Source organism: Rutidosis leptorrhynchoides, chromosome 2 (assembly GCF_046630445.1).
Source record: "Rutidosis leptorrhynchoides isolate AG116_Rl617_1_P2 chromosome 2, CSIRO_AGI_Rlap_v1, whole genome shotgun sequence".
Classification (NCBI taxonomy): domain Eukaryota; kingdom Viridiplantae; phylum Streptophyta; class Magnoliopsida; order Asterales; family Asteraceae; genus Rutidosis; species Rutidosis leptorrhynchoides.
The window spans coordinates 476,958,220-476,970,691 of NC_092334.1; the positions used below are offsets into that span (position 1 = coordinate 476,958,220).

Here is a 12,472-nt window from a genome sequence, read left to right on the forward strand (position 1 = left end):
GTTTTCGATACAAATGTAATCAGTGATAAAAGCTTTTTTTATTATAATTGTATTATACATTTGGTGAGTATCAATATTAACGTTATCGTATAGCAATTCATACAAGTGTCGTCATGTACGAGCTCTTAAAACTAGTAGTCGTATATGTTAATGTTATTACTGTAATATACTCCGTATAATCAACCCGACCCGTTTAGTTGGTGGAGATCCACAAAGCGTATTCTACGAATCACAACCGTTTCTCTCGGACAATGCTGCAGACGACGCGAGCCATGCATAGAAACAGGCACGTGGCAATCTTTAATTGGGTAAACCAACTTAGTGTAACCACTCTCAAAATCTTTACTTGTATTTATTTGTGTATGTGTACACTGATCCCTCAAGATCTCATCATTTTTTTCATCTCATCGATTTCGTAATCATTCGATAACGTTTGCGAGTGAAATTTGATCGACAGATGATGGAAGAACGCAAACACAAATTGTTTTGTTTGCAGTTTTTTTGTTTGGTTTTAATCTTCGGTTGTTTCGCTTTTAAGATACATGCCTCTTCTGGCACTGTAAGTCATGAACTAATTATAGTTATCCATGATTGTGTGTTTTTAGTCAGTGTTTATTATGGTTCAAGAGTTTGTTAATTAGTTTCTAATTACTAATGATTATGTTTTTAATTTAGATATTTTACGAGACGTTTGATCATTCATTTGAGGGGAGCTGGATTGTTTCTGAGAATGAAGAGTATTTAGGTAACTAAATTATTTCTGTTTGGATCTGAAAATTTGTATTATTTTTAATATCAAGTCTTCTTTATTTGGGTAGTGTTTCAATCAAACTTAATGCATAATTTGTTTGACATTTTTTACATAGTTTTGGTATGATATAAACGGGTAAATAATGAGTATTATACAGGGAGGGCGAATACTTTTACTCAAATGTACGTTCTCTTAAAAGTTTTTTTTTTTTTTTTTTCATAACCGTTTTTTACCTTTTCCCTCGCTACTTGATATAAATAAATCAGAGTTTCTCTTAGAGCGAGTACTTTTACCTAAATGTATAGTCTAACTGAATTATCTCGTGACCGTTTTTGACCCTTTTAGGTGTATGGAACCACTCAAAGAGCCAAGGACATGATGATTACGGGCTACTTGTCACCGAAAAGGCTAGAAAGTACGCAATCGTGAAGGAACTAGACACGCCTGTAGATCTTAACGATCAAACAATCATTCTGCAATTCGAAACTCGCCTTCAAGGTGGTCTTGAATGTGGTGGTGCATATCTAAAATTTCTCCGGCCACAAGAAGCGGGCTGGTCACCCAAACAATTCAATAACAATTCTCCTTACTCGATTATGTTTGGCCCCGATAAATGTGGGCCGACTAACAAGGTCCATTTCATTGTAAATCACAAAAATCTCAAAACCGGAAAGCATGTTGAACACCATCTCAATTCCCCTCCTTTTGTCCCACCAGATAGGATGACACATGTGTACACTGCCATTTTAAAACCGGATAACGAGGTGAGGATTTTAATCGATGGCGAAGAGAAAAAGAAAGTGAATTTTATGTCGAACGAAGATTTTACACCGTCGTTAGTCCCTCCCGAAACGATTCCTGACCCCGAAGACAAAATGCCCGAAGATTGGGATGACACGGAGAAAATACCCGATCCGGATGCTAAAAAGCCCGATGATTGGGACGAGAATGCACCAATGGAGATATTGGATGACGAGGCTGAAAAGCCCGAAGGATGGTTAGATGATGAGCCCGATGAAGTTGATGATCCCGAGGCCGTGAGGCCTGAAGACTGGGACGATGAGGAAGATGGTGAATGGGAAGCACCAAAAGTTTCAAACCCGAAATGTGAGTCGGCACCGGGCTGTGGAGAGTGGAAGAGACCGATGAAAATGAACCCGAATTACAAAGGTAAGTGGTACGCTCCACTTATTGATAATCCGAGTTATATGGGTGTTTGGAAGCCTCGTATGATTCCGAATGAGGAGTATTATGAACTTGAGAAGCCTAATTTTGAGCCTATTGCTGCAATTGGTATCGAGATTTGGACAATGCAAGAAGGTATCTTGTTTGATAATATTTTGATAGCGAGTGAGGAGACGACTGCTGCGTCCATCAGGGATGCCACGTGGAAGCCCAAGTTTTTGATCGAAAAGGAGAATATAACAATAGAGGAAGAAGCAGCAAGTATGGATGGTCTCAAGGGTATTCAGGTAATTGATTTATTACCATTTTCAATGTAAATTTTATGAAAAAATCAAAACAGTTCCAGTTTTTGGCAACAGAATTCGTGCCCTCTTCGGGTAACCTGGAGAGAGAATCTTTTTTATTTGTGTTTTAACTTATTTATGATAAAATTGTTATGTAAGTTGCAGAAATCTGTGTTTGATGTGCTATACAAGATTGCTGATCTGCCTATCTTGAGTGGCCACAAGATGAAGGTTGTGGTAAGTCATCAGCATCGTTAGTTAATAGCCGATTAGCCGTTCTTAATTTATGGTCATAAATATTTTAAACTTGATTTACTATTTTTGCAGGAACTTATTGAAGAGGCTGAGAAGAAACCAAGTGTTGTAGTTGGCATCATAGTTTCGCTTGCTGTTGTGATTGTTAGTCCCTTGTTGAAGATCTTCTTAGCGATCAAGAAGAAACCAGTGAGTCGCAATCTATTTTTTCCTTGTATGAACTTTTGACTGTTTTAAAACTTGTTCTATGTTCTTGTATTTTGTTTTTTAGGCAAAGGCAAATGTGTCACCGAAGAAAGATGGAGGTAAGGCGTTAACAGCTGAATCAGGTGAGGACACAGTTGCTTCTCGAAGGAGGAATACAAAGAGCGATACATGATCATGTCAAGAAGACAAAGCAGAAGTCGTATTAGCTACATGATAGAATCAAGGTGTTAGTTTGGGCAGAGGATTTAAGTTTTTGTTACTTACAGTTTTATCTCGGTTTAAAGCGGAAAACAAAATGAGATTCTTTTAACATAAAGTTGAAGGTTTTATTATTCAAAATAAGACTTGGATGTAACTGTTGTTTTTTAGAGGTATATATATTGGAATTTTTTCAGTAGAAGGTTTCCCCAACTTGATAAAATTACGATTTCTACATGAATGTTGTTATGTTAAACGACAATGCAACCAACTTTAGAATACACTAAACATTGTGTAAACATGATTGACGATCCCTGGCAAGGTTCTGAATGAAACTACCAACCATACGATAAAGTGTTAAAGTAAACGGACGGAAATAAGTCAAGTCTGAGTGAAAGCATAGTCAAAGAACGTATAGTCATTATTCGATAACTTTCAATTAGCTGCCTGCTACCCTAAAAAAGCCACCAATTTTTTGAATCAAAGACACTTTATTCCCTTGACATTTACACTACAAATATCATCAATACATTCACTTATAAATATGGCACTGAAGATATGATGTTTTCCGCTGTTGGTCACTAATCATGTGCTAGAACACGTAAGTACAATAAAGAAGATAGTATGGTCGTTTCACAGGAAGATTACCACTAGGTAACTCGCACTTTCAGTTTTACAGCATAAAGTACGCCTGGAGCAAAAACCATAGCCGAGCAAGCATTAAAACAAGCTAGAGAATCAGCGCCTCTACATGTATACATATATATCTAAGAGGTTGGATGAGGTCAAATAGTTTGTCATATTTGGGGTCTAAATTGGGCCCAAAGAACAACACTTACAGAATCAGAGGGATTGAAGTATTTAAAAGTTTTAAGGCTCAGTCAAACACAGAAAGTACATATATAAAACAAACTTCCGCTAATGATTATCCGTTAAACTCTTGTTCTAACATTACTGCTCACCTTATTAAGAGTCTGTATAAATAAATTAAACCACTACAAAGAAAAAGAAAAGTTTCATAACAAAATAGTCCTCTACCAAAGAAAAAAGAAAAAAAAAAACCTCAACAACAAAAAAAAAAAAAAAACATTCTATTTCTTAGCAGAATATTATCTCTCTCACTCACATAAACAAAGGATTTTAGCTGCCTCTGTTAACTATAAAGAGCTGCAACAAAAAGTGTTGCGCAGGTGTTCAACGCTTTCCAGCACCAGTTTTCTTACCGGGAAGAGGATTTTCCTCATCATCAGACTCGATATCCCCATACTCCCACATTCCCAATCTCGCGGTGCGCGCTTCTGACTGAAACTTTTCTAATTCGTCCAAAATTTGCTGTTTTTCTTTAGCCTCCCATCTCTTCCTTTTCTCCAACCTTGCTAGTCCTCCCTACACCATTTATAAAATTTTTAATAAATATATATAGATAGACTGGGAAAAAAATTAATTTTATAAAAAAAAAAAAAAGAACCTTGAGCATAGAGGCGTTAACACTGATCTCCGAGTAATCGATTAAAGTTACTGAGATGATACTTCCAGTTCCTTGGCCTTTAGCTTTACCACCAGAAGCATCTTGGCCTTCAATTACAACCCTGAATTCCTTTGGCTCGCTAAGTATGGTTTCGCTTAAATGGACAGCTGCTTCTTGACCATAATCCTCATCCAATGTGGGTACCTTTACGTAAGCAAGTTGGCAAAGTTGAGCCAGCCCAGGTGCTGACGATACAGACGGATCTAGAGGACGCAACTGGCTGTAAGTAACAGTTTCTTGATTTCCATAGTCGATGTAAAACACTTCTTGATTTCCATAGTTGGCATCATAGTTTCGCTTGCTGTTGTGATTGTTAGTCCCTTGTTGAAGATCTTCTTAGCCATCAAGAAGAAGCCAGTGAGTCGCAATCTACCTTTTCCTTGTACGAACTTTCGACAGTTTAAAAGTTTTTTGTTTTATGTTGTTGTATTATGTTTTTTAGGTAAAAGGCAAATGTGGCACCGAAGAAAGATGGAGGTAAAGCTATAACAGCTGAATCAGGTGGGGAAACAGGTGCTCCTCGAAGGAGGAATACAAGGGGTGATACCTGAGCAACGGGTCGTATTGGCTTCATGATAAAATCAAATGTTAGTTTGGGCAGAGTATTTAAGTTGTTACTTGCAGTATTATCTCGGCTTAAAGGCAACAAAAAAATTCGATTCTTTTAACATAAGTTAGAGGACTAGAGGTTATATTTATCAAAATAAGACTTGGATGTAACTGTTGTTTTTTAGAGGTTTGTTGGGAACGGGATTGTTTCAGTAGAAGGTTTCGCCAACTTGATCAAATTGCGATTTCTACATGAATGTTGTTACATTAAACGACAATGTAGCCAACTTTAGAATACAATGAACATTGTGTAAACATGGCTGACAATTCCCGGTAAGGTTCTGTACCGCACATACGAGAAAGTGTTGAGGAAAACGGACGAAAATAGTCTAGACTTTACATACTATCATGTTCGGCCAGAGTTGACAAAAATTAAGTCAGAGTCTGAGTGAAAGCATAGTCAAAGAACGTATAGTCAGCATTCGATAACTCTAACTTAGCTGCCTGCTACCCCAATAAAGGTCACAAATTTTTTAAATCAGTCACTTTCTACCTTTGACATCTATATCACAAATATCACGCTAATCGTGTGCAAGAATATACAAGTGCAAAAAGAACATACTATGGTCGTTTAACAGGATGATTACCACTAGGTAACACAAGCTTTTAGTTATTACATCATAAAATATTTCTGGATCCGAAACCATAGCCGAGCAAGCATTAAAACGAGCTAGAGAATAAGAAACATGACTATAGTCTGCCTCTCAATGTAATTGTCATATTTGGGTCTAAATTGACCCCAAAGAATAACCACTACATGAATGAATGGGTGGTGGATTGAAGTATTTAAAGTTTTAAGGCTCAGTCAAACACGGAAAGTACATATATTAAACAAACTTCCGCTTACGATTATCAGTTAAACTCTTGTTCTACCATTACTCCTCACCTTATTAAGAGTCTATAAATAAATTAAACCACTACAAAAAAAAAAAAAAGAAAAAAAAAAAGGTATCATAACAAAATAGTCCTCTACCAAAGAAAAGAATAAAAAAAACCTCAACAACAAAAAAAAACATTCTATTTCTTAGCAGAATATTATCTCTCTCACTCACATAAACAAAGGATTTTGCCTGCCTCTGTAAAACTATAGAGCTGCAACTAAAAGTGTTGCAGGTGTTCAACGCTTTCCAGCACCAGTCTTCTTACCGGGAAGAGGGTTCTCCTCGTCATCGGACTCGATATCACCATACTCCCACATTCCCAATCGTGCGGTGCGTGCTTCTGATTGAATCTTTTCTAATTCGTCCAGAATTTGCTGTTTTTCTTTAGCCTCCCATCTCTTCCTTTTCTCCAACCTTGCTAGTCCTCCCTACACCATTCATAAAATTTTTAATAAATATATATATAGATAGACTGGAAAAAAAAATTAATTTCATAAATAAAAAAAGAACCTTGAGCATAGTGGCGTTAACACTGATGTCAGTGTCGTCAATTAAAGTAACCGAGATAATACTTCCAGTTCCTTGGCCTTTAGCTTTACCACCAGAAGCATCTTGGCCTTCAATTACAACCCTGAATTCCTTTGGCTCACTAAGTATGGTTTCGCTTAAATGCACGGCTGCTTCTTGACCATAATCCTCATCCAATGTGGGTACCTTTACGTAAGCCAGTTGGCAAAGTTGAGCCAGCCCAGGTGCGGACGATACAGACGGATCTAGAGGACGCAACTGGTTGTAAGTAACAGTTTCTTGATTTCCATAGTCGATGTAGAACACTTCAAATTGGTCCTTAGTTGATTGAACAGCACCACGTGGACCATTTACAACCTATCATTGTCAAACAAACAAAAATCAAAACCATAATACACGAGGAATTCACCAAGTTTAGAGGTAATATCTTCAGCCCTTTTTTATGAACGGGTCAAATGAGTCAACATATAACGTAACTCACCATGGCTCGGTTCCAAGACTTATCTTGACTAAACTGAGCAAGAACAATGTCACCCTTCTTTGGGTTAAATGAACCAATCACAGGTGCTTCTTTAATGTTTAAAGAAGCGAGTTGCTGCTGAATGAGGGAAACTTTCTGATCAACGGCCTGAACATAGAACTTTCCGCCACCAAGGACTTCGGTTACCACCGCCTGAAAATCAAGCATTTAGATTTTAAAAATCCAAAATACAGTAACATTTTAAGTAAAATTACAGTAAAAGTAATCCTAGGGACCTTAAACTCTTCTTTCTGTTTTTTATTATCTGGAGCTGCACCGTTAGTAACTTCCTCTCCTTCCACATAGTTCTCCCATATCTGCAACAAAACTATATCTATTAGATCTGATTTCACAATTTGATTTAAAGTAACGATATGTCCTTTTATAGTTTTAACATATAACAAAAGCAAGCTACTTGCCTTCAATTTCTGTTTCTTGGCATATTGCTCAGCCTGAGCAAGAATATGAGCATCTGGAATTCGGTCAGCACCAAATCCCGTCTGAAGCTTTGCAAGGCCAGCTTCCAAAAGTGTAACCCCGACATTAGTTTTTGATTCCCATAATGACCCAATGAAAGTCCCGTTTCTATCAACTGTTTCTACCTCAATCTGAAGTAAAAAAAAAAAAAACAGCAAAACATTAATCTTAGATATGGTTTTTCAGGGTACATATATTATCTCAAATGGGCATACAAAAGAAAGCTAACAAGAAAAAGGACCAAACAGTTGAAAGTCGCACAAAGTTCAACCTTATTGCAAAAAACTCTTTACTAATTTTGTTAAAATACTAGATTATTATTGAAAAAATAAGATTTTATTAAAATGATACATGAGATATCTATAAAATAAAGAAATAAATGTAAATCTACACAGTTAGTGTACCCCCACCCAAAAATGAATAATTTTGATGTTTACTCAACTCAAGGGACCCACCCATTTTCCCACCTCTTACCACGTAGATAAATAAAAATTAGGGTGTTTTTAGGGTGAAAGAAAAAGTACCTCTACATCCCTCTGCATTATCTTTCGTCTCATAAGTGAAATTGCTTCATTAGAATATGGTTCATCACGTCCAGGGCATCTGACACCCGAAACCGAGAAAGCAATGCTACATGTTTCTTTAGGCACAAATAGCTTATATCTATGACCACTAAGAACATATTCAACGACAGCTGTCATCCTCCTGTTACGTTGCAAAAACGGAAGGAAATCTTTGGCTTTCTTGGCTGTTGTCTGAAGAAATCATAGTCAGAAAACAAACTCGGTCAACACATTACATTAAAAAAATATCAGTCAAACGCAAATCGTTAGTTTAGTTTAGGATTCCTTACAGCCAAAAGATCGGTGACATGCATACTTGGAGGATCTTTTGCTGAATGAATTCCTTTTTTACCAGCAATAGCACGTTTTTCAGCTGCATCAAGATTCATATAGTAATTTGATCTTTCCTCAAAGTCTCGGTGTTTAATTAGGGTGCCGAAACCACGAGCAATTATGAGCTCAGCAACATTAATACCAGGCTGCTGAGTTGTAGATGTAGGGGGGGCAGTAACGGATACATCTCCGTTTTCTTTTCCCTGAGACAATAGGAAAACGGACCCGAAACCCATTACTCTTGAGTCTGCTGGCCCAGATGGGGCAACAGATCCATCGATAGGAACCTTCCTTGAGTATTCCATTGAGACTTGAACCTAAATTCAAATAATAAGTTTAAATCGACCATCTTTTATTCCAAATAATAGACTTACATAGAGTTAGCAAATTACTTACAAATTGATTAATTTGGTTATCCTATTAAACAGGTCTATAGGTGAAACCTCCTAAATCATTTTATTGATAGATTTCGATCATTATTATGTTATGATTGTTGTTGGAAAAATAGCTAACACGCTAGTTATTTATAAATAAAAATATTAAATAGACATAACAAGTGGTTAGAGGTAAACTCAACATGATTCGATCAAAACGAATAATGAAAAGCTTTATTTGAAACCTGTTTTGACCCGTTACCCATCAACCACAATACCAAAATCCAAATCCATTTAAAGGAAAAGATGGCTTACTTGGCGTCCAATTAATCTTGTTCTCAATAATTCCCTTGCTTCACGAGCATATGGAGCGGGTTTCTCATCTCTTCGCGGATTACCCAGTTTGGGACATCTGATACTCGAGAGATTGACTCGTCTCTCAGCTGCTGGACTACCAAATGGCAGGGAATCATCAGCAACAATGATACAGTCCCCACTAACAACTTCAACCACCTGTACACATTTGTAAATAACTACATTTAAGTAAAAATTTAAAAAAAAAAAATATGCTTAGAAGATAAAGAGAGAGATAAAAATAAAATAAAATAAAAAAAAAAAAAAAAAAAAACTAACCTTTCCTGTGAAATTATCTGATATTGCCTTTGAATTGGTAGCTGGAGGAACATAGTTTGTCCAGAGCCTCAACTTACTCTTCTTTGCTTGAAGTTCTGCAGCCTTCAACTTCCTCCTGGCTTCCTCTTCCATCATACCTGCACTCCACTCAACATATTTTGCATATCCCTACACATAAAAAAGAGAGTTGATAGATAATTTATTGAAAACTAACAAAAACATAGTTCAAAAAGAAAGAAGGTGATATACATTTTCAATTAGCTCCATTCCCAGATCTTTTGCTGACTCACCATCCGAGTAATACACGGAACCAATCAAATTACTAAACTTGTCATTACCCTCAAGAACAATTCGAACCTGTAGATAATTTCATCAGTCACAGTATCAGAATCAAAAACACACATAGATAGCACAAAGAAGCAACAAATTACTTACATCTCTGTTTAACACACGAATCTCAGTAAAATGTTTAGCTTCTCTCGCAAACGCATCAGGGGAAACTTCGGTGTAGGTTGTTGACGAGGCTAAAACTCTTTGAGCTGACGTTAACGGTCCACGAGACTCACCGTTAGTTTCTCCGTTAGTTTCAACAGACGGTACTTCTATTGGTTGAGTTGATTCTTGTGGCATCCTTCGTCCCATAGACGGTGCCTAGTTAAAATGAAAAAAAGTTATTTAGGTTATGCCAATAGCAATGTATTATTATTACATGTAAAAACTCCAATAAAAAAAAGATCAAGATAACGTAAGAAAGCTAAATTGCTAACCGCGATTCCAGCAACATATATTTGGACAAACTGAAACTCGGGAAGCAAATAAACACGAAGTGAGCTCCCATCACGAACTTGTTCTACAATGGCTTCCATAGATTTGCCTTTGTTTGCAGCTAAAAGACTCATAGCATCAAGATTGCTCGGGTCACCAACAGCAGAAGGAGGAAGATCCCTAATAGCTGCCTCAACTGAACCCGGAGACTGAAAGCCAAAAAAAAAAAAATTCATCACATTGTATAATAATATGTGAATCCAATAATTATATTCAATATCCATATCAATAGCATGGTATATGTGGATCTAATAATGACTGGTTTGAGTAACAGTAACTAACCCTGTTCCATAATCCAACGCCTTGTTGTTTGGCTTGTTCTTCAAGGCGTAGCAACTCGGTATGCTCGGGAGCCGGCTCTCCTTTAGGTTCCTTAACCTACAAACGCAAATGCATGATTTGTGTATAGTTAAAACATAATAATTAACTAGATTTTTTCTAATTCCACAATTGTGGCACAATCCATTCAGCTTTTCATATTGCATGTCAAAGAATATTGCGTAATAAATGCTAGAAAAAATTTTGAAATCACCTTCGCCCAACCATGAGTGACAACCTCATTCCCAACGTTGGTAGTACCGATGAAAACACTGCAGAACTCGCGAGAGAAATTTGGGATGGTATATTCCGTTCTAAACACAACATCCTAGTAATCCAATAGATAAAATCAGCTAACGGATTTAAATTTATCATTAATAAAAGACATAAACCAACACAACTAATAATAAATTTAGGGAGTTTATAATGTCACAACCTTTCCTATGCAAAACTTCCGTAAAAACTCCCTGCTATCCCATGCAAACGGTTCATCCTGACCACCTCTACGCGCCTACAAATAAAGTAACGAAATTTGAACCATGTCTTGATAAATAAATTAAATCATTATCAATTATCAATAATCATAATATAATTCATCATGAAACAAATATTAAGGGGTTGCATGTTGAAGGGGACATACTAATCTAGGTGCAGAAAGATGAGCCAAAACGACAGTTTTCTCAGGTGGAATTTCAGCTTTGGTGATTCCCATAATCACCAAGGTGTCACCGGAGGAAACAGCCTTTACTCTCCCCCTCAGCCATCCTGATTTGGCAGCTGGTTGTGCCATCTTTGAAGATCTGCATATTCATAAACATCAACCATCAAAATTAAAAATAACAACATTACAAGGTAACACCACTATAAATCAAACAGTGAGATCACAATTACTCGTTACAAACTATTTTACCACCTTAATACACAAATCAATCACTATAACATCAGTACAAGAGTTTAATAATTGTTAATTTATTTTCTTTTCAATTAAAAAAACAATCAGGAGTTTATTATAATCATCAAATTAAACCAATCAATACATTGATATTCAGATCCACATCAAATAACCTACCAAATTCACCTTTTCAATATCAAATCCAATCGAATCACAAACACAAACATTGATATATCATGATCTAAGATCAACAATTCATATCCGATCTATCAAATCAACGTAATCATATGCATGTAACAAAACAGATTCATTACAATTAATTAACAACGTCAATAAATTCAGATCTGAATAGTACAATACCTAAAACTTGCTAGTTGTAGATCGATTAAATCAAACCAAAATCGAACAAAATCAAATTCAAAGCTTTATAGTTGAAAATCAACACATAATTCAAGCTGAATTTAATCGAAATCGATTACGATTTAAAATTGAAACCACTGAATGTACGTATGTATGTGTATGTATAGTTCGGCCGGCGGAAGAAATTTTGTGACGCACAAGAAGATCAGCGGTATATATATATATAGCATAGAAGATGCACAGGGGATGAAATTGATGTAAAATATTGTACCCCTCTATTTTGGGAAAATTACTTTATATGCCATAAAGTTTTGCGCTAACTGATTCTGACTACAATTGTAGTTGGAGTACCGGATAAGGATCTATGACGATGTGTTAGTTCCATGTAGGATTTAGTGTCCAATAAGGATTCGCCACGGAGACCGAGTCCCCTTTCTTTTCATTCTTTTTTTTTTTTTTTTTTTTTTTTTTTTTTTTTTTTTAGATTATTAGAACACAGGTAACGGTGTTATTAACTGACTTGAAAAGCTAACGACATTAAATTTGCAATTCCTTCATTGTATTGTTTCGTAATTTTCAGATTGGTTATATGTTATCATATTTTTTTTCATAAAAAATTAAAGTTAAATTTATAATGTTGTCAAATACTTTTTTTTTTTTTAATTTGAATTAATGATAATGTGAGAAAATAAACGAAAAATGTCGCGTACGGCAGTGGCAGAATTAAGATTTTTTTTACAGGTGGTAAAAA

At 36.0% G+C, this 12,472-nt stretch overlaps 2 protein-coding genes across 2 annotated transcripts; one reads left to right on the plus strand and one right to left on the minus strand.

Annotated features, from left to right (window-relative positions):
• Nucleotides 1-460: 460 nt before the first annotated feature.
• LOC139889410 (calnexin homolog) lies at nt 461-2,854 on the plus strand. The gene is made up of 6 exons (XM_071872364.1): nt 461-559; nt 676-745; nt 1,097-2,223; nt 2,386-2,457; nt 2,548-2,664; nt 2,753-2,854. Exons 1-6 carry the CDS (start codon nt 461-463, stop codon nt 2,852-2,854), a joined length of 1,587 nt encoding a protein of 528 aa, XP_071728465.1.
• Nucleotides 2,855-5,981: 3,127 nt separating this feature from the next.
• On the minus strand, nt 5,982-11,885 carry LOC139892604 (ribonuclease TUDOR 2-like). The gene is made up of 17 exons (XM_071875713.1): nt 11,722-11,885; nt 11,110-11,269; nt 10,906-10,980; nt 10,684-10,797; nt 10,434-10,529; nt 10,094-10,300; nt 9,762-9,977; nt 9,576-9,683; nt 9,327-9,494; nt 9,009-9,206; nt 8,277-8,636; nt 7,948-8,178; nt 7,366-7,554; nt 7,183-7,263; nt 6,908-7,099; nt 6,409-6,783; nt 5,982-6,326 (listed from the first exon to the last, which is right to left on the minus strand). Exons 2-17 carry the CDS (start codon nt 11,257-11,259, stop codon nt 6,135-6,137), a joined length of 2,952 nt encoding a protein of 983 aa, XP_071731814.1. The 5' UTR covers nt 11,260-11,269; nt 11,722-11,885; the 3' UTR covers nt 5,982-6,134.
• Between the last annotated feature and the right edge of the window lie 587 nt (nt 11,886-12,472).